This window comes from Grus americana, chromosome 15 (assembly GCF_028858705.1).
Source record: "Grus americana isolate bGruAme1 chromosome 15, bGruAme1.mat, whole genome shotgun sequence".
Lineage (NCBI taxonomy): Eukaryota > Metazoa > Chordata > Aves > Gruiformes > Gruidae > Grus > Grus americana.
In genome coordinates, this window is record NC_072866.1 from 16,127,199 (window position 1) to 16,145,898 (window position 18,700).

An 18,700-nucleotide genomic window follows, 5' to 3' on the forward strand; every position below is an offset into this window, starting at 1 on the left:
AGTCAGTCTTACCCTTTTGTTTTAAAATTGAAAGGGAGGGAGAAAAATCATCTTAATGCCTATGATTATGGGAGGCGTGTGCAGCTTAGTAATAGACTCACAAACACAAATGTCCTAGCATTTGGTTTTGGTCATATGCTGACTGTTCGATATTTTCATTACAAATGAGTCCGTACAGGAAGCCTCGAGTGCCCTGGATCAGCACATAAATGGGCGATCGAGAAATGCCAAAGGTCTGAGGTATACCACCTGCAAGCAGTTACCTGTGCTTGGAGTCAGTGACTATGTCTTGTGAAGCACAGGATAGATACCTACACGCCTTATGTCTCTTGTGAGACACGGGAAGTCGAGCGAAATCACAGATATGTGAAAACTTATTGACAAAATGTGTGTGTTGGTTGAAGCTGCTACCAGGTTTTTCCAGGAGAGCTGCGAGTCTTTCTTATAACTGATGACCGAAGTTCAAGTACTCAGAGGAGCTCCTTTGAAGCGGTTGATACAGTTAACATCTAAATACCGCAGCATCCTTTGTACAGTGTGAAGTGTTAGTGTCATCCACTGTGTAGGGAAGTCAGGGCTCAAATCAGGAGGGAGAACTAGGGTCTGTGCAGGTGGCTTTGTGTGTTTTCTGCTTCAAAAGCTGCAGTCAGTGTAAAAATCCAAGGATATGCTCTTAAAGCCCTTTCAGATGTCAGTCCTTTCGCTTAGAACGATGTTTTGTACATAACTTAAATACGATTCCAGTATTTACGTGGTCAGCTGGTAATGAAGTTCCTACACAGCTGGATGAAATGAGGGATTCTTTCGGCCGGCAGCCTGTAAGCTGTGTTACACGTGCTGAGATGGCTAACGGGCCTTCTCCAAACTCCTTAGGAGCATCTGCTGCCAGAAGTGATCTTGTGAGGTGGGCTGGCTCTTGTCTTTGGACTCGTCCCTTCGCCCTGTTAGGCGGCTCTATGGGTCACAGTTCTCACAGGTGCTTTGAAACGTGCTGTTAACTAGAGCTGCTGCGAGGACTTTCTTCTTTTGGCGATTAGTGTGGTTTTCTCTGTTGTTGGGAGCAGGAAGAAATCTAAAGTTATTCACTTATTACAATTAGTTTAAAGCATAACTTATTACTGCAGGCATCACTTGATAACCTACCTGAATTATATTCAGCTGAATGTAATGTGTGAAGGTGCCTCGGCTGATTCAAGGGGAAGTTTGCTAGCTGAACTCGGTGGAAAAGAAAAATCTCTGCACGCTCAGCTCAGTTTAAAAGTAAATGTTTTTTTCCATTGCAGAGCAGATTGTAGACCAAGGTGGTTTTTCAAAGTTACTCTGGTTTGGCTACAGAATAGTTGCAATTTTCCGTAGATTAATTTACGGAATTGACTGAGACGGAGGAAGATAAATATTCGTAGCACGGCTACTTTCAGATGCTTACAGTGGGATGCATCTGTGTCAAAAATCTGAGGATCACGGTTTCTCTTGGTCCCATAAACTGCAGCTTTGCTGTAGAGATGTGAACTGTGTGTCTGAGCACAGAGCGGCTCTTCCCCTGGCATGTGCTGCTTTAATTATTCATAATACACACCGAGGTGCTAAAGGTCTATCACGCTGTGCAAAAGTTACAGTGTACCCTGGAAAAACACTGAAGGATTATTCTTTTACCACCCCTTGCATGTGAAAGGGGAAAAAACCACAAACCCTCATTAGCTGGTGATTTGCTTTTTTTGTAAGTGCTGGGCCTTGGGTTGTACGGCCTTTGACGAGGATCTCGGGGTGACTGAACCTCTGGTTTTTGAAGGTGGGAGATACAGACTCATCCGGGGTTTGAGTTACGTGCAGTGTAACAAACAAGTTTGTTCAGGTCTAAGTAAGTACGAGGTAGGGAATCAGGTGCAAATTGGTTGGGTTTCTGGTTTCAGCTTTACTGAAAACTGATGGCGTGATCTTGAACAGCCACGTCATTTGGCTGCCTTGATTTTCCCTCTGCCCGTTGTCTTGCTCGTAGCCGAAATAGACTTCTCAAAACAAGTACTGCTGCTGTGTGAATTAATTCATTAATTTATTTACATTACAGAAGCACCTGAAGGCACTCTTCTAAAATTATATGCTATTTAGCTAACTGGACTTGGGTTTGCTCTGTGAAAATAGAATAATGCTAACAAATCATTCCACCCACCTAATAAAATAGGATGAAGCACATAATAGGAAAGGATTTAAAACTTTTTAATGGGGCCAAGTGGAAAAACAATGAGAAGTAATCGGTAAGTAAGGTATTGTGTGGTTAGAGAGTGTAAAAGAAAGGGAGGGATTCGAGGATGATGCATGTGTGTCTGCTGAAAGAGCTGCTTAAGGAATGTCTCTTCCATGAGAAAAAGTAGTAAGGTGCCTTTATTCTCTCTTTCCCTATAATTTTTCACATTATTATTCATTTTTTTTTGTAAGCTAACCTTGTATAATTAGGTGCACACGGTGAACTACAGATCCAAAACATATATTCCATTTTTTTGTTTTTTAAGATTCCTTATTGCAGTTTGAACATGAAATGTGGTGTCATGCCCTCTGTCTTAGTAAGGTGTTCTTCAAGAGCGCAGGAAGCAGGTTTCTTCTGCCCAGAGTCTCGAATGGAAAAATCTCCCTTGACGCTTCAGCCCTGGACTCGAAGTGACAGCACGCTGCGTCGAGATGCAGTTGTTTAAGAGATTTTTTTTTTTTTTTTTTTTGCCTGCTTCCTGGCAACTGTGGGGCTTCTTCTAGGAAGAGGTTTGGTGACAGCTCTGGTTCTTGGCACTGAGAGCTGGCCCAGCGTTACGGGCTGTAGACACAGTGAAGCAGTTTCTGAATGTATTGTTATTTGGATTTTTCTTTTAGATGTTTTTGTAGCTGCCCCTCTCTTCCCTTCCAAAGAAGTTAAGCCCTTCCAGCACGGTCTTTCTCAAACAAATCCACATCTCATTTGGGACAAAGTAGTCAGGCTTCCGACATAGGCGGTGCTGGGCTAGTAACCCCTCGGATTTCCCACCGACTGCCACCCAGCTTTTGGCCAGCCAAAGCTCTGCAGGGTCTAAGTAGCTTCTACTCTCATACAGGTGTGTTCTGCAGAGGCAGACTTTACCCAGTGTGATCAGACTTCTAAATGCTCCGGTTTGTTTCCAAAGCGAGCTTAATCAGAAATAGGTTGTTATCCCGATGTAGAACAGATCGATGAATTTCCCATCTGTACACCCTCAAAATCTTAACCTGGCTCTAGTCCATTGAAAGGTGCTTGAACTGCAGGAAGCCTGACAAACTAATAACTCATTTTTAAGTAATTGCAGCAGGACTTCCCTGCTTTCAGACTTCCTCTTAAGTAACTTTGCATACATGTATTTCTGCAGCAGATCTGTGTGACAGACTGGTGCTAGCACAGCGCTTGGTTAGGGATGTGGTGAGGTGTCTTCTGTGCCCGTTGTGCTGGAGTCGGAGTGCTTTTGCTGAGAAAGTTTCATTGCAGGTTATGACTTGAAATAAGCAGTTTCCATAACATGATGGCTTTGCTGACTGAAGCTTCATTTATACTTTTAACACTTACGCACCAAGTGCTTTGGTGCTGTAGTATAAAACCGCACAGTAAAATCTTCCACATGCAGAGTCGATCCTCTCGATTTCTGCCAGCTGAAGAGGGAAACGATATTGCTAATTCTTTGCTGGTTCCCCACAGAAAAGCAAAGAAAGCTGCCTTCTGTGAGAACGCCAACAGCTCTTACCCCTGGAAGAGCTGCTGAGGACAAGTGTCGAGGGCAGTGGCGGCTCTGGAGCTGCCGCGTTTCCGCAGTGCTGTCCTCCGTGCACCAGTGCTCAGGAGAGCCAAAGTCACAGTGGGGAGTCAGACGCAGGTGCAGAAAGAGGCAGGTGAGCAAAACAAAAGTCTGCGTAATCCTGAGGGTGCACACCATTAACTTATTGTTCCAGTGGACCGCTGAGTGGGATTGCTAACGAACGACGCAGGCTGTTTTTGGATTTACTGTAGTGTGACGCTCCTCCCACGCCAGCAAGGGGGGATGCTCGGTGATGTTAGCATACGGCTTATACCTGGCAACCCTGACCCGAGGACTGAATTAACACCTGTGTCACACGAGCGTTGATGCTTCTTTCCACCCCCGCCACAGTCACCTTGCGTGATTTAGGATGAAGTCAGCCACAACGCGTTGCTGTGCTATGAGAGCCTTTAAATACAGCCTTGAAGAGCTTGTTTTTTTAACTGCTAACTCATGCTAACTTTTTATTCCGCATCCCATAATTGTGTTGTCACAGAAGTTTACACTTACTACATTAAAAATTTAAAAAAAAAAAAAAAAGTGAAACGGGCAACTTGGTAGAATAATAGTAAGAATGGGGGAAGAATTGTAGCTGGCGGTTCTAACAGATGTTAAAATTTCTGGCTCCAGACAGTGTGTGTGTACAGGTCAGCCAACGTGGGAACTACTTCAAACAACCTGAAAAAGTTTGGCTTTTGCTGGGTAGGGCTGAACTCCATCAGATTCAGCTTCTTTTGAACTTGAAATAAGCGTTTGCTTCCAGTCCGTGCTGTAGTCAACTGGAAATGTAGATTTCGCGGATCATAGACTTCTTCCAAAGAAATACAAATCTGTTTGAAAAGTAGTTCGTTTGTTGCATAAAGTTGCCATGACAATGGTTTTTAAAATGTGAAGTGTAAGATGTTGCCTCTCCTCTATTTAAGCAGGCTCCTGGGGGAATGAGGCTGCACAGCGTCCTGTCCCTCCCGTCTCTTCTTTCCTCCCCTGATGATTTATAAAAGGAATTATTTAGTTGCAGGGAGCCAAAAGAAATTAATATAGAAGTGCCAGATGTTAATATTTTCTTAAATTCTTGAAATTCGTGGGATGCTATGGTCAAATAGAAAGAAATCCAAGCTAGTATTTCCACCACGAGAGCATCAGGAACTCCTGTTCCCGTACGCGTTTAAGCGGGCTGGTGGCTGCGCGCCTGCTCCAGGCAGCCCTTTCAGCAGGCGTGTACGCTAAAAGAGCTGTCGGGGGGGCAGAAGGGTTGTTGTTTGTGTGGAAAATGAGGTTTGGAAGCAGAGGATATAAATGCAGAGAGAAGTAGGCTTTTTGGAGTATCCGTCTCAAAAGTAAATGCCTAAAAATAGTTCAGAGGAGATATGTTTTTGCTCCGTGTGTGTGTATTATGGGTGAAGGTACCACTCTACTGTTTCTAGGGGGTTTGAAGTGTTTTGGATGCCTGTTTCCCTGGGCTTCCACCTTTTTTAAAAGCTTTGATCTGAACTAGGCTTTATTTGTTGGTCAAATTTGTCCTGATCCCTGTATAGGACTCAAGTTTGGGGAAAACTCAACTTATGTGGAGATTGGCGTGTGCGATAAGAACTTGTTTCACAGTTGTCTTTCTACATCCATTCCCTACTTGCTACTGAAGAACGCACTGAACAAACAAATGTTCCCACTTGTTTCCTAAGAAGTAGGTCTCGTGTAAGAAGTAAGTATGCAGAAAGGCAGCTTTTGATCACCTGTCTGCTCCCTGGATGTACTAAGAGCTGTAAAAACAAGATGTTTTAGTGTTTCTGTAGTATGGTAGAACAGAGGAGCTTTGCCAGAGCTTTCTTGGTTTTTTTTTTTTTTTTTCTAGATCAGATACAGACAGAGGTGTTGACTAGGTGCTGCAGTTGTAGCTCTTGCGACACAAACCAGACATACCTCTGTCTGTCATCTCTTCAGAGCTTCCTAGTTATATAGCAGAGCTGGGAATTTAAGAGAAGTGAAGTTGAGCCAACTCAACTGAACATGGGAAAACAAACATGGAAAAGAATGTGCAAGAGAATGAAAAAAGAGAATTACTTTCTAGACCCAAATTATGCTTTGCTAGGTAGCAGCTGTCTGGCATTCACAAATTAAACAGCCGCTTAGCTAACATGCATTGACAATGATAGCATGTCCTCTGTTTTGCTTTGAGTGCATGAAATGAGGAATTAACTCTCCGCTGCTGAAAGCCATAAAAGTATCCGGAAGTGTGTGTTTACTCCTAACAAACATTTGAACTTGTCTGTTGTACTTAGTACCTGATCTATGCTTTATACAACAATGCAGAGTTAGTGGTGTTAATGCTACTTTGTAAGTCAAAAATTAAAGTAGTTTTATAAAATTACTCTTTCAACGAATGCATTTTGGCTATGAAAGGTTTTATTAAATGCATAGTCGCTTCTGAGCGATTTGGTGTGTTTTATGGTTTCCATAGTCTCTTCTAAATGTAAAGATTTGTGTGGTCCTTTTGTCTTACAGCGTTCCATGTGGAACCCAGGGAGCCTGAAGGAGGCTGTGAAAGCAAGTGGAATGATTCCCTGTGTAGCTGAAACTACGTAAGTACTAGATGTTTGCTTGCAAGATCACTTGCCCAGCATCAACTGTTAGAGCAGCCGTTACTTCTGAGTAGGCAGTTGCAGCGATCCTCTTGCACCTCCCCAGTGGAAAGCTGGGTGTATCTGCTCCGAGCTGGAAGAAGATGGGGCACCCGTGATGCTCTTCCCTGCTCTCAGCTGTTTTAGAAGTCGCAGCTCCCTGTCCGCTAAAAGGTGGATAACACGGAGTGAAATTCTGTAAAGTGCTTACAAACCGTGCCCAAGTGTTTGCAAGAAGTTGAAGCTGGGTTGAGACTTAGTTAAGTTCTAGCAATGCTGTCTTTGCCTTAGCTAATGAACTGCTACCTGGGAAGGGATTTAATGGTTAGCTAAGCTGTGTCCCCTTTTGTTATAAGATTTCCTAAAGTTGTCTTTGAGGTGTTCTTGAATGCATGGGTTGGGTTTTTTCCCTTCTCTCTTGATATTTTCTGTGTTTTGAAACTCATTGTAAATACATTCTGATGCAACACTTTATTACACAGCATAATGCTTGGCTGTGTTTTGTTATGCTCTGGACATATCCAATAATTTCTATTACTACAATAATGTTAGTCATTAAAGGAAAAATACAGGGTTACTTAAATATCTCTTTTGCTTCTTCTCTCCTCCTGCCAGCTCTCCCCCACTTCAGTTCTGCTGTTTTCAATTGTGCCACAGTGTGCTTGTAAGACGGAGAATTATTACTGAGTCACTTTGTTGTTTTGCTCCCTTCAAATCTTGGGTTACGTGTGATCTGGACACTTGAAAATGGATAAAAACTAGTTTCCTTACAGCACTTAAAAAACCCCCCACCAACACCCATCCCACCCCCCCAAACAAAAAACCCCAGCAAGCATTAACAAGGTCTTTCCAATCTTCTCTAGGTTTTCCGTTTAACGTGTTGGGTAATACGGCTCTACACATCCTTTGTTCTTAGAGGGTGGCTTTCCTTTAACTGGCTGTATTCACCAGCACTCCTCTTCCTGTGTTTCCAGTTGCTTACTCCCCTCTAGAAAGGACCAGAGAAGATCATTGTCGATCTCTGCTTTGCAGTTCCTGTTATGTGGAAGACGGCCTCACGGGCATCTTGGTGATTCATGTTTACTGTAGGTTATTGCTCAATGCTTGTCTGAGTAATCCAACTTCTTTGGGAGTACTGCATCCTGCAGCGCTGAGTGCGTTCCAACCTTAGTCCTGAATTTTGATCTTTTTAATAGAATGGCAAAACTAGTGGTCAGCACTGCCTTTTGTGTCTCACTGTCACGTTGTACAAGCCTGTTACAGTCGTTTTGCTCTTGGGAGCTGATCGTTTTGAGAATTGGTGCTTTGCCGCCAATCCAGTATAACCTTTGGGTACGCCAGAACTTGTAGTTCCTGATCCAGCTCGGAGAAATATCTCTGCGTGTTCTTGTGCTCACTTAGCTGTAATCGGCATGACCTAGATGTGACATTTGCTTTGCTCTACGCTTAACTGAGTAGCTCTGTTTGCTTTCCTGAGAGTGCTTTTTCGTACTCCTTGAACACCGCGTTCAGTGCTGCTCCCGATGCTGCAATCGGATCCTCGCTCCAGCCTTCCTTAACAAAAGGGCCGAGTTCTCCCACTTGTTTCTATCTCCTTCCGAGGCTCTTGTTCCATTCATGCCTTGAAACCTGAGTCATGTAGGAAGCGGAGGTGACTAGTAAGTGAAGTGGATCCAGCTCAGCGAAGGCATTTTATAAAAGGGTAACGGATGGAGCGCCAAAAGACTTTTCCTTACAAAACCAGATACATGCACAAACTGCCAGCGGATGCAGTCTGACTTTTTTTTTTTTTCCCCCCCAAGCTGGTTTTGCTATTTTTGGGGTAGAATACTTCAAAGTATCTGGCACGTGGCATCAAGTTTCATGTAGTAGAAAAGTGAGGAATTGCTGCAACTGTACTTCAGGTTGTTCTAGTGTTCATAATGAGTAGGATTATGCTCTGAAAACCTCCTCGGCAGGGAGGAGGAAGAACTCGGTCGCTGTGGGGAAGAGCGGTGCTAGCAGAGCCCGGGCCGCGGCTGTTCAGGAGCAACAGTCGGCTCCGTGTAAGGCTGGAGTACAGAAACCGCGCTGGCTGGAGCGGTGCGCTGCGGGGACGGGGTTAAGCTGCGCTCCGTGGGTCAACGCCACTGTGCTGCTGGGACACTTCTTCTCATGCAGGTGATTAGTAAAGCTGGCTCACCCTCCCTCTGTGTATTGTAATGCTGCCTTTTCATGACGGCAAATGACAATAAACCCCGTCGGTTTCGTCATTCTGGTGATGTCACTTTGTAGACTTGAATATTAGATTGTTATCATCATTAATACAAGGCATTGCTTAGGAAGCATGACAGTATGAATCACTCCGTTAGGAAAAATACTCAACGGAGTATGTAAGTTGATTTTACAAACGGTCCTTTTTTTTTTTTTTGTACTTTACATTGGGATTCTTAAAGCGAATTGGATTCATCCTGTCCGTTATGTGTGTGATTTGACTGTTACCGGCTACTTCAGAGGAAAAGTACCACGCACTAACAGGCTGCTCTTCTTTAACCTGCCCATAGGGAAAAGTGTTCGGAATCCCCAACAGCTAATAATTGCTGTTATGTGTTTGAGCAGAAGCTTTTATAAACTAGCTAAACTCTACTTTAAACTCTAATACTAGTTTTTATGCAGGACTTTTTTATTCTGTTCCTTTACTTGCGTGCTTCTCTCTAAAGAAAAACTTAGCCAAAGTAGCGCTGGCTGCCTTTGAGAAACTGATGGAAGAACAAGAATTAGTGTAGATCGAGCATTTGAATTCTGATGAATTTAAAGAGGAAGTAAAAAAAAAAAAAGGCACAAAAAAAAAAGCGGGCTGGTATCTGGGAGTTAATCGCTAAGCAGTAATTTACACTGCCTAATAATATCGTGTTTGTTTTGGTGTCATGAAAAAATGCCTGGTGTAGAGTGGAGAAGATGATGTTGCTCAGACACATGGCTGCACAGGAGCCAGTGCCGGGCTGGACTCGGGAATTCAAAGAGTTGTGAAGTACCAAGGGCCAGTGAAATTGTCTTTTGGGTTGTTTGTGTGGAAATACATATTTTAACGAATCATTTAAAATACAAATGAATAAGAAATTATTCTTGAATACGTTAAATTGAACGTCACTTGTCTATAAAAATGATGCTACAAAGTTAATCTTTAAAGCAGTTTGATGAAAAGATGTACCAAATGTTTATTCTGCTGCTTAAAAATAGGGTTTTGTTAGTTTTGTTTGTGGGTTTTGGGCTTAAGAAAAGGCATGGGGGAAGGGAAGCCAGGTAGTTGAAACCGGCATCTTGGCCGCTGTAGTGGTACTGGCAAAAAGATTTCTTTTTTGCTCAAGAAACTGCATATGTGGTGTTTTGCCAAAATAGGTATAATGGCTGAGGGAAGATTTATGTTTGTAATCCTAATTTCTGGAGAATTCATCTGCACTTGGTGCTGCTGTTCCAAGTTGGTTTACAGCTTAAAACAGGGGTTTGGTCTCAGAAGAGCTGTACCCAAGAAAGAATACAGAAAATCTGACATGACATCTATTTTATTTCTTCATTTTTAATTTTTATCTCTCTCTTGTTCTAATTCTGTAACCTGGAAGCAGTAAACAAAGACAAGGCAAACCCAATTTTTATGTTTGAGGCTTTTTGCCTAACTGACAGCGGAGATGAAATGCAAGTAAGTGGGTAAAGGAGAAATATGATAAGCAATTGCTTTCTTGGAGTCGATGTTTCTGAGAAACGGACTGTCTGCAGCGTGGCTGCATGCTGATAGGATAGTGTCAGTGTTAGTTTGGGTTTCATAGGGAAAATTTAAACACCCTTTTCTGTGGGTAAAATATCTTTTCCAAATATGCAAGGCTTCAACATTGTGATTTATAAAAGCAGAGTATGATGAAAACATTTTGGCATTTTAATTTTGATATATTTTTTTAAATGGAACTGGATTTACTACTTCTTATCTGCATGTGTGTCTGTCTGAAAACGCTTCATTAAAAGGGCCCCCTCTCCCTGTCTGCCTCGTTACCTGAAGGGAGGAGCCCACTTGAAACAATGAATAATTCCTAAACACCATCTTGCATGAAAAGTGAGTGTTGCCTCCTTTCTGCAAACACACTCTGTGTACATTTCAAGAACGAAAATCTAGATTTCAGACTCTGTTTAAATAAAAAACCAAACCCACAAATCCCCCCCCCCCCCGCAAGAAACAAACCCCAACAAACCAACAAAGCCCCCGAAACCCCTTTGCCCGTTTGCTGAAGGTACAGTTGAAATCTACTGCTGAAGTCTCTGCCAGGTTGTCCCATCAGTGTCCTCCTCCCTCCCCGCTGCTTTGTTTCAGCGTTTTATATTCTGTATATAAAATGTGGGTATACTTTTAAAAACCATTTCCTTTAAAATATTTCTGGGTTAGAGTAGTCTGTCTTGATGAAGCCTGTACATGAATCAACCTCTTTGTAACCTACGTTACAGTAAGAATTTTAGGAATTTCCTTTATTAGGACCCGTTAGTATACTGCAGCCACTGAGTGAGCTGCATTGATTTCTAGGTAAAACAGCCTGAAATTGCCTGAAATTTATGGCATATGCCAACCTTCTGTACACTACTTCTTTTCAGTATGCAAAACTTAAATATCCTGAAGTCGGTCTCTTACTGGCAAATGTTATCCCACGTTTAAGACTGACAATATTCTTTGTGGAGAAACAGCAATTTGACCCTGAAACTGTTTTTCAGGTTAGTTGACTGCTGCTAATGGCATGGTGAGATGTGTTGAAGAGCAGCTGCGAGGGTGTCCGACGGCAAGGGGACCGCTCTAGAAGCCGGGCTTGCAACATCATGGGCCAGTGTGTCACCAAGTGCAAGAATCCTTCTTCTACCCTGGGCAGCAAAAACGGGGAAAGGGAATCGGGCAGCAAGTCACACAGTAAGAGGAGCGCAGTCCACAAAGACGACCATGGTTCAGCTTGCGGGAAGTCTTCAGGAGATATACTCGTGAACGGGACAAAAAAGACGGACGCTGCTGTAGAGTCTAGTCAGCCTCCGACGTTTTCTGGAGATACAAAGAAAGACTCTGTTGCCAGCACGGAAGAATCTTCGCTCCAAAGGATCGGGGAGTTATTTAGGAGGTATAAGGATGAACGGGAAGATGCCATACTGGAAGAAGGAATGGAACGATTTTGCAACGACCTCTGTGTTGATCCCACTGAATTTAAAGTGCTAGTTTTGGCTTGGAAATTCCAGGCTGCTACCATGTGCAAATTTACAAGGTTAGTTCTTGTAGAACTTGTAATTATTTTCATATGTTATAGTATATCCTGTCATCTGTATGTTGGAGAGACAGCCTCATTAGCTTCACTTACTTATTTCTTCTAACGCTTGTGTGTTGATCAGATTAATTCCTACCACTGCAGAAGGTAAGCTTTGTATTGTCCTCTCTTCCCTTTCCCCTCGCAGCAGGTTTCGGAACAGAAAATGTGGTTTTGAACATAATGCTGCTAATGATCAACAGCGTAGCGAGATTCTGTGGGCATTCATTTATTCTTGATTTACCAAAAGCAGTTTTACTGTATCCAGCATTATCTTGGTGATGAGATCGGACACTGAAATTAATTTTTGCTTTAAAGTAATGTGAGATTCCTTAGTAATTACTACCAACTCTGTTATCGTTCTGTGAAAGAATGACAGACTGCTTCCTAAGTGCTGGTCCTGCCCAACCAGTGTTACTCTTAATGTCTTCTTCCAAGAGTAATCCTGTTAAAGCACGGAGAGGGAGGGAAACGCAAGGTTTTTGACAGTGGTAGCTGTTTCATACTGGCTGAGAAGCGATGGATATTTAAAGTACTGCCTGTCCTTCTGGCCAAGGGGGTCAGTCAGCAGGCTTATAGCATGTGTGATGCTACAGGAAACAATAGAACGGCTAAAACTTACCAGGAAAAAACCCCAAACAACCCAAACCCAAAACTACAACAGCCCCCCCCCACTTGATTATCAACATCCAGGTAAGAGCAAGTAAAGACTTCCTACAGGGACGTGCTGAGAGAGAACGAATGTTTTCTTTTTTGGTCTATCTAGATTGGTTTGAGTAATACTACCTATTTTTACTGGGCTGATAACTCTCAAAATTACTGTGGTGTCCTGAGCCTTGAACGAAGCCTCTGCTGCGCACTGAACACAGATAGCTCTTCCAGCAGCCTCAGAGTCTGTGTGGATGTGGGGGTGTGTCGAATGGATGAGTTACTCTGGAATGCAAGCGTGGATTTATCGGAGACTGACGGCACAGGTATTTGCTGAGCGGTGAAGGAATTGCAGGGAGTCTCTGTGATTCTGCAGTACCACCATGAGTTCTATTAACGTCGTTTTGATTTTCTTGGAGAGGGCAAATGTAGTGGTGTGAGGTTACCTTTGTGTGAGGGCACGCTCCGTGCTACGGTTGCTGATCGACTTCTTCCATCAAGGAAAGCAACGCCGTCTTCTCTTCTCCCGAGCGCTGCCCCATCTCCCGTCTTCCCTCCAGCCCGTCCCGCGTCAGGGTCTGCTGGCTTTGGTTAATGTTGGCTGGTTATGACGTGTCCTTGTCAGCTTTACAGAAACCGGAGCTAACCATCTACCCGCTTGGCCAGATTATTAGTAGGCTAATTAGTGTAGGACTGCTGCTTTGAGAAGTGTTTATACGTGGTGTTGTAGCCCGTGTTGTGTGATGCCGTGCTCTCTTCCGCTGTCCCGGCAGGTGCCTTGCTGACCGTCACCGTTGGCACCCTTTTTACTTTTGCAGGCTGGAAGAGCCACCAAAAACCACAGCAAAGCCACCGGTGACCTGCTCTGTCCCTTGAGAAGAGCTCACCCAGAGCATGGGCCATGTCAAAGCACGCTGGTTTATATATATGGCACTTCAGTGCGTAAATGTGGTGTTTTCAAACATTTGGCATTGCTTCTGTAGTAAATTTTATTCGCTTTTTAATGTGAAAGGCACTGGATGTGGTAGTATGGAGTAGTGAAAAGCCAGACAGCAAAATCTTTGAAATGCCAACAGTGGCCCAGCAGATCTGAGGGGGTGCGTGGCCCCCCGGGCCATCAGGAACTTCTTGGAAATGTCTCTCTTTCCAGCAGCCCCTGTTGCCAAAACCTTTGTGCCACTTGTCTCGCCCAGATAGCCCTGTTCCGATGTGGCGTAGCTGAATGGAGGTGAGAAGTGTTCAGCGCGTGAGGTCGGTGGGAAGCGCTCGCACTAATTTCTCTTCTCTCGCTTAACAGGAAGGAGTTTTTTGAAGGCTGCAAAGCAATAAACGCAGACAGCATCGACGGCATTTGTGCAAGGTTCCCCAGCCTCTTAAACGAAGCCAAGCAGGAAGATAAATTCAAGGATCTCTATCGCTTCACCTTCCAGTTCGGCCTGGACTCTGAAGAAGGACAGAGGTCGCTACATCGGGAAATAGCCATTGCCCTTTGGAAATTAGTCTTCACCCAAAACAAGCCCCCCATTTTGGACCAGTGGTTACACTTCCTAATCGAGAACCCCTCAGGAATCAAGGGAATCTCCCGGGACACGTGGAACATGTTTCTAAATTTTACTCAGGTGATCGGACCGGACCTTAGCAACTACAGCGAGGACGAGGCCTGGCCGAGTCTCTTCGATACCTTTGTGGAGTGGGAAATGGAGCGAAGGAAAAAGGAAGAGGAAACCAAATGCATTACGTCTTCGGACACAGAGGGCCTGTGTGCGGAGGAACAGACTTAGCGGCATCGAAGCAGCAGTGACAAAAGTAACCTGTTGCCCTTTGTGAAATGTAAACTCTGGATGTTTCTGGCAATTACCGAGGCTCCAGATTTTTCTACTTTACACCTTTTTCTGCCTTGTCTTTGAAAGGGCTCTAAAATGCTGTATCATGTTTTAGGCACTTTCTTAATTTTGGTTATTCCTTTTACTCTTGCCCGGAAATATTTGACCCTGGCTACAAGTTAAGCATTTTTGGGGTTTGGTTTTTTTTGTTGTTTTTTTTGTTGGTTTTTTTTTTTTTAAGACTTCAGATTAGTATAAGTAAGTCTGATATTTCTTGCACAATGTAGATCTTTTTAGCTAGGTTAAATTAACATTGCTAAATTATACAGTGCCAGATTAAGTTTTTCATACTACATCTGTCAGGGCAGGTCTGTACTGTGTGTAGTGCTGTTTACATTGTTGACATTTTAGGCTGTAATAATTTTAAGGTTTTATACCCAAGAAGAACAGCAGTGTTAACTATAAATGCATTAATCCCCCAATAATAAGGCTCTAAAAACCAACATAAGCAACAGCTTTTTATAATATGGCTAGTTTCCATTTTAAGCTAACTCATAGCAAATGAGTCCGGATCATTCCTTTTTTCTGGAGTTTCAAACTAAATGTTGGGATTGTTTTATAAAATTACTGTACCTGTCAGTCAACTGAGCGGTAGATGATGATTTGTATCTAAATCTCTTACGCATCACGTAATAAAAGAGCAGTACTACCTCAGTTTTATTGAAAGTGGACTTCTTGATGGACTTCCATTTTCTCTGGAAGTTGTATTTTTGTGGTTACATGAGAATATTTTTACTTGACTAAAAGAACCAAAGGTTCTGCTTCTTAAGTTTGCTAAACATTGACAGAAGCAACACACAAACCCTAAGTCTTCAAGGAAAACTGTGGTATAATTCTGCTTTAATTTGTGTGATTTATACCTAAAGTATTCTCTTACTTGTCTGGCAAGCACAGTACTTCTCTGTAAGGAACTATCTTTTGCATTAATATCGACGAACCAGTTTTTTAAAACCTGTTTAATTGCTAAATCGCAGTTAATACTCCACACTTTCTGGAGCAACAATATCGGCATCTGATGACAAAGTGAATTCTTAATGTGTTCTTAATGACAACAGTGTAGATGAGTCATTTTTAGACGGATTTGATAATATTTGGATAGGAGTCAGTTTATTATTTTACAATGCCTGTATTGGGACAATTTGCCTGTTGAAACTGTTGTGACTTAAAGGGAGTTTTATTAACACTGGTTGAAACTTTTTTGGTTATTGATGCTACCTTTTTTAATTTTAGTATGTCAACTTTTTTACACCTTTTGGTAAAAGGGATGATTGCCAAGGCTTTCTGTGGAGCTGAGTACTGGCTTGATGAATTTGATACACTTCCATTACACACCTTTTGTTTTCAGAGCTGCATTTCAGGATCATAAAACAGCTTCAATTAAAAAACCAACCAAACAACAAAACAAACAAAAAACCTGGACAGTCATCCATAGCATCTAATGGCTTTTGTGATGTAAGGGGTTTAAAGGTAAAGGGAAACAGATTTTAAGTGGATCCGGGATGCTTTGCACATCTGCTGTGCCCCAGAGGGGTTAGCAGAGAGAGGAGGAGGAGGATCTGCCTGAATTCTGTCACTGGCTTTGCTGGTGCGCAGCCTATGCAATAGCTCGGGTCTGAGATCATAAATCACTAACAAAACGTGGGTATTGCAAACTGTTTAAAAACAAACCCACAAGCCACAGATAGCATCTCTTTCATCTAATAAAAGGAGAGTTTGGTCCATGCTGCTTCTGCGAGCTCTTGCTGGGAGACGTGTTAAGCTGTGGAAAACAAATGTAGTAGGCGTAGATGGAGCTGAGCCTGTCCCTTTGCAGGAGGGGAGCCCCAAACTCGCTTGTATTATAGGGAAATCCCCCCCAAAGCTTTGTCCTTGCTACTATAACCTTCCAAGCTACCATGGCACAAGCACCGTTGGGCAGCAAAACCTTATTCTGATTTGGTCAGCAAAGCAGGACAAAGCACTTCTGCTGGTATAATTGAATTTATGGCGAGACTTTTGTTGGTGCTCTTATTTAAAAAAAAAAAAAAGGAAGAAATTTCCCTGACAGAAGCTGCTTTGTTAGCAGAAGTTCCAAATGGAGACTGATTTGATAGTAGATGAAGACTGTATTTGTAAGTTTGAGACTACTCATTGATTCGGCTGTTAAATGCTTTGTTCATCACTTTATATTTTTTTTTCCAAAAGGGAATTTAAAACGTCCAGAGTGTGAAAATGTAACTATTCAAATGGATAGCCGGTGCTTGCACGTGCACACAAAATTGTGGCAGTGGCTGGTCCTGATTTATAGGCTAAACCCGCAGCCCCAAAGGCTGAGGGATGGAGCTCTTCAAGGAAAGCGTTTATCTTGTGGTCTGAATGTGGATAGCAGTAAGGAAATCGATCTGCGGCACATCAAGGCTTAGCCGTTTTAGTGTATCAAATGTAATACAGCTTCTTTTTAAAGACAGTGGTGGTGAATACACAGGAAGGGAAAACTTTTATTTCCTGTTGGGGAAAGGACGTGCAATTCTCGGTGGCCAAAGCCCCGTGCTTTTGGTATCACAGCCTTGCTCTTGTTCTGCTGCCTTCAGCCTAGCAGGAGCAGCTCCACCCGGCGGGTAGAATAATTGCAAAAATAGCCAAATGATCTATTGAGCAAAGTACCGTTTATTTTTAGCCTAACCTCAGTTTTTAATTGCCGTTTACAGAATGCAAACCAGATCTGTATCAGTTTTAAACTCCTGAACCAGGAGCTGAAGGTGCAACTCTTGGGCAGTGCTGGAAGTAAGAGCGGGCGTCAGTCCTTCCCTCGGATTGCCTGGTGATTTTATGATCCTAAAGGAGAATAGACCATGCTCTGTAATGCTGGCGTACCCGTGTGGGAGCGGGGTTCATACATGTTTCTGAGAAGTCTTTAACAATATCGGAGCCTCTGAAAATATGCTTGTTTAATGGTTAAACTGTGAATATCTGTGGAACAGGCCAAATACATTCGCTCTTCATTTTTATATAATTTAAATCGTTATTGTGTAGGGCACAGGACTGTAGTGAGCAGTGATGCTGATGAAATCCTTGAAACCGTTGCAACTATTTATTATTTTTTTTTAATTAGAGTATGCATTAGAAAACTTTATGCATGTAGTGAATCTGCTGCAGCTTGGGCTGAATAACTATAGATAACTATAGAGAGTTATATACTGGAAAACTGGCCTGACATCCCCGCTCTGTGGCATTTTATTGCCTTCCCTTATACGCAAAGAAATACAACTCCTGTAAATTTTAGTCCCTAGTAATAAAACACTGACCACCTGCACCATATTATAGCATGCAACACCTTTAAAATTTAGCTCCCAGATCAACTGGAGGCTGTTGTGCTAATTTTTACTTGTGTGGTGCGTTTCTGAGGTCAAAGACTATTTATTGATTCAAGTAAGGATCTGAAAGATTTTGCCCATAGCTTGCCATAAAACATGACCGAGGAAATTAATTGAAATGGAAAGCTGAGTTGTGAGTTTACTTGCTGCTGTTCTGTATGGAGAATTATAGCTTTTTAATACTGTGCAATTGTAAGGAAAGAACCACAGGAAAAATAAATGAAGGTGTGGCAGGTGGCATAAAATCAGATAGCCGAAGCCTGTGGCTGTTCAGTCCGCCCCGGGGCGAGCGCTGCCTTCCCCGGGCTGGCACGGCCGATCCGCTGGTGAATCGGCCTCTGAACCACTGGAGCTTTTCAGCCAAGCGTGTCTAAGAGCGTGAAACGAGTTGACCCTGCTCTGCTGACGGGGAATGACTCGAGGTTGTTGCAGCTAGAAGCAGCCCCTCTTCCCGAGGGCAGGCCGGGGTTCAGAGCGCGGGCGCAGCAGCAGCTTTGCTGGTGTGACTCCCGTCTCGCTCCGTGGTGTCCGTCAGGACTCGCCTGTCCCCAGGGTTCCCGCACAGGGCTGTGCGCTGACCGTAGCGTTTTCATGACGCTGTCAATCGAAGTAGCTTCTTTACAGTTCTAAGCCTTGTTCCCAAAAAAACCCCAGCAAAGTTGAAGCAACACCGCGTAGTTAATTGCCACCTCGGTCGTGATGCAGTTTGTTGGCTGAGGTCACGTTATTCCCATTCATCGGGAAACGATAGTCATTGTGAGTCTCGCAGCCTTGTGTTCTGCATTGTGGTCCTTTTTTTAGAAGATCCTCGGTAAATTGGGCACCCAGTTCTTCCCTTGAGCTCACATGGCTCGATGTGTGCGTGTGAATTTAGCCTTTCATATTAAAAAGGAAGATGTTTAACCTGAAAGTCAAAATTCTTCAGGGCAGCATTTTAATAGACAGCAAAACATAAATATTTTTTCAAATGAGTATTGAAAGCTGAATGCCTGCTTAAATTTTGTTGTGTGCAAGCAAAACCACCAGTGTTAAAATTTTCTCTGAACTATTGAAGATTGAATCTTTGGTTTTAGATTGCCAACTGAAGTGAAAGACATGAGATTGTGAGAAGGA

The 18,700-nt window shown here is 43.1% G+C and overlaps 1 protein-coding gene across 9 annotated transcripts in view; it reads left to right on the plus strand.

Moving 5' to 3' along the window:
• The window catches only part of DCUN1D3 (defective in cullin neddylation 1 domain containing 3), a 20,128-nt gene extending 4,699 nt beyond the window's left edge, over positions 1-15,429 (plus strand). For 4 of the 9 annotated variants that reach the window (XM_054842877.1, XM_054842871.1, XM_054842875.1 and 1 more), the window contains 4 exons: positions 3,689-3,879; positions 6,285-6,361; positions 11,132-11,664; positions 13,649-15,429. In XM_054842877.1, the coding sequence (XP_054698852.1) occupies positions 11,234-11,664; positions 13,649-14,132 (915 nt within the window). In that variant the 5' untranslated portion in view covers positions 3,689-3,879; positions 6,285-6,361; positions 11,132-11,233 and the 3' untranslated portion in view covers positions 14,133-15,429. Of the gene's footprint in view, positions 1-3,688; positions 3,880-6,284; positions 6,362-8,358; positions 8,561-10,002; positions 10,485-11,131; positions 11,665-13,648 lie in introns of all 9 variants that reach the window. The other 5 variants (XM_054842873.1, XM_054842880.1, XM_054842874.1 and 2 more) reach the window with 3 other exon arrangements.
• The last annotated feature ends 3,271 nt before the right edge of the window (positions 15,430-18,700 follow it).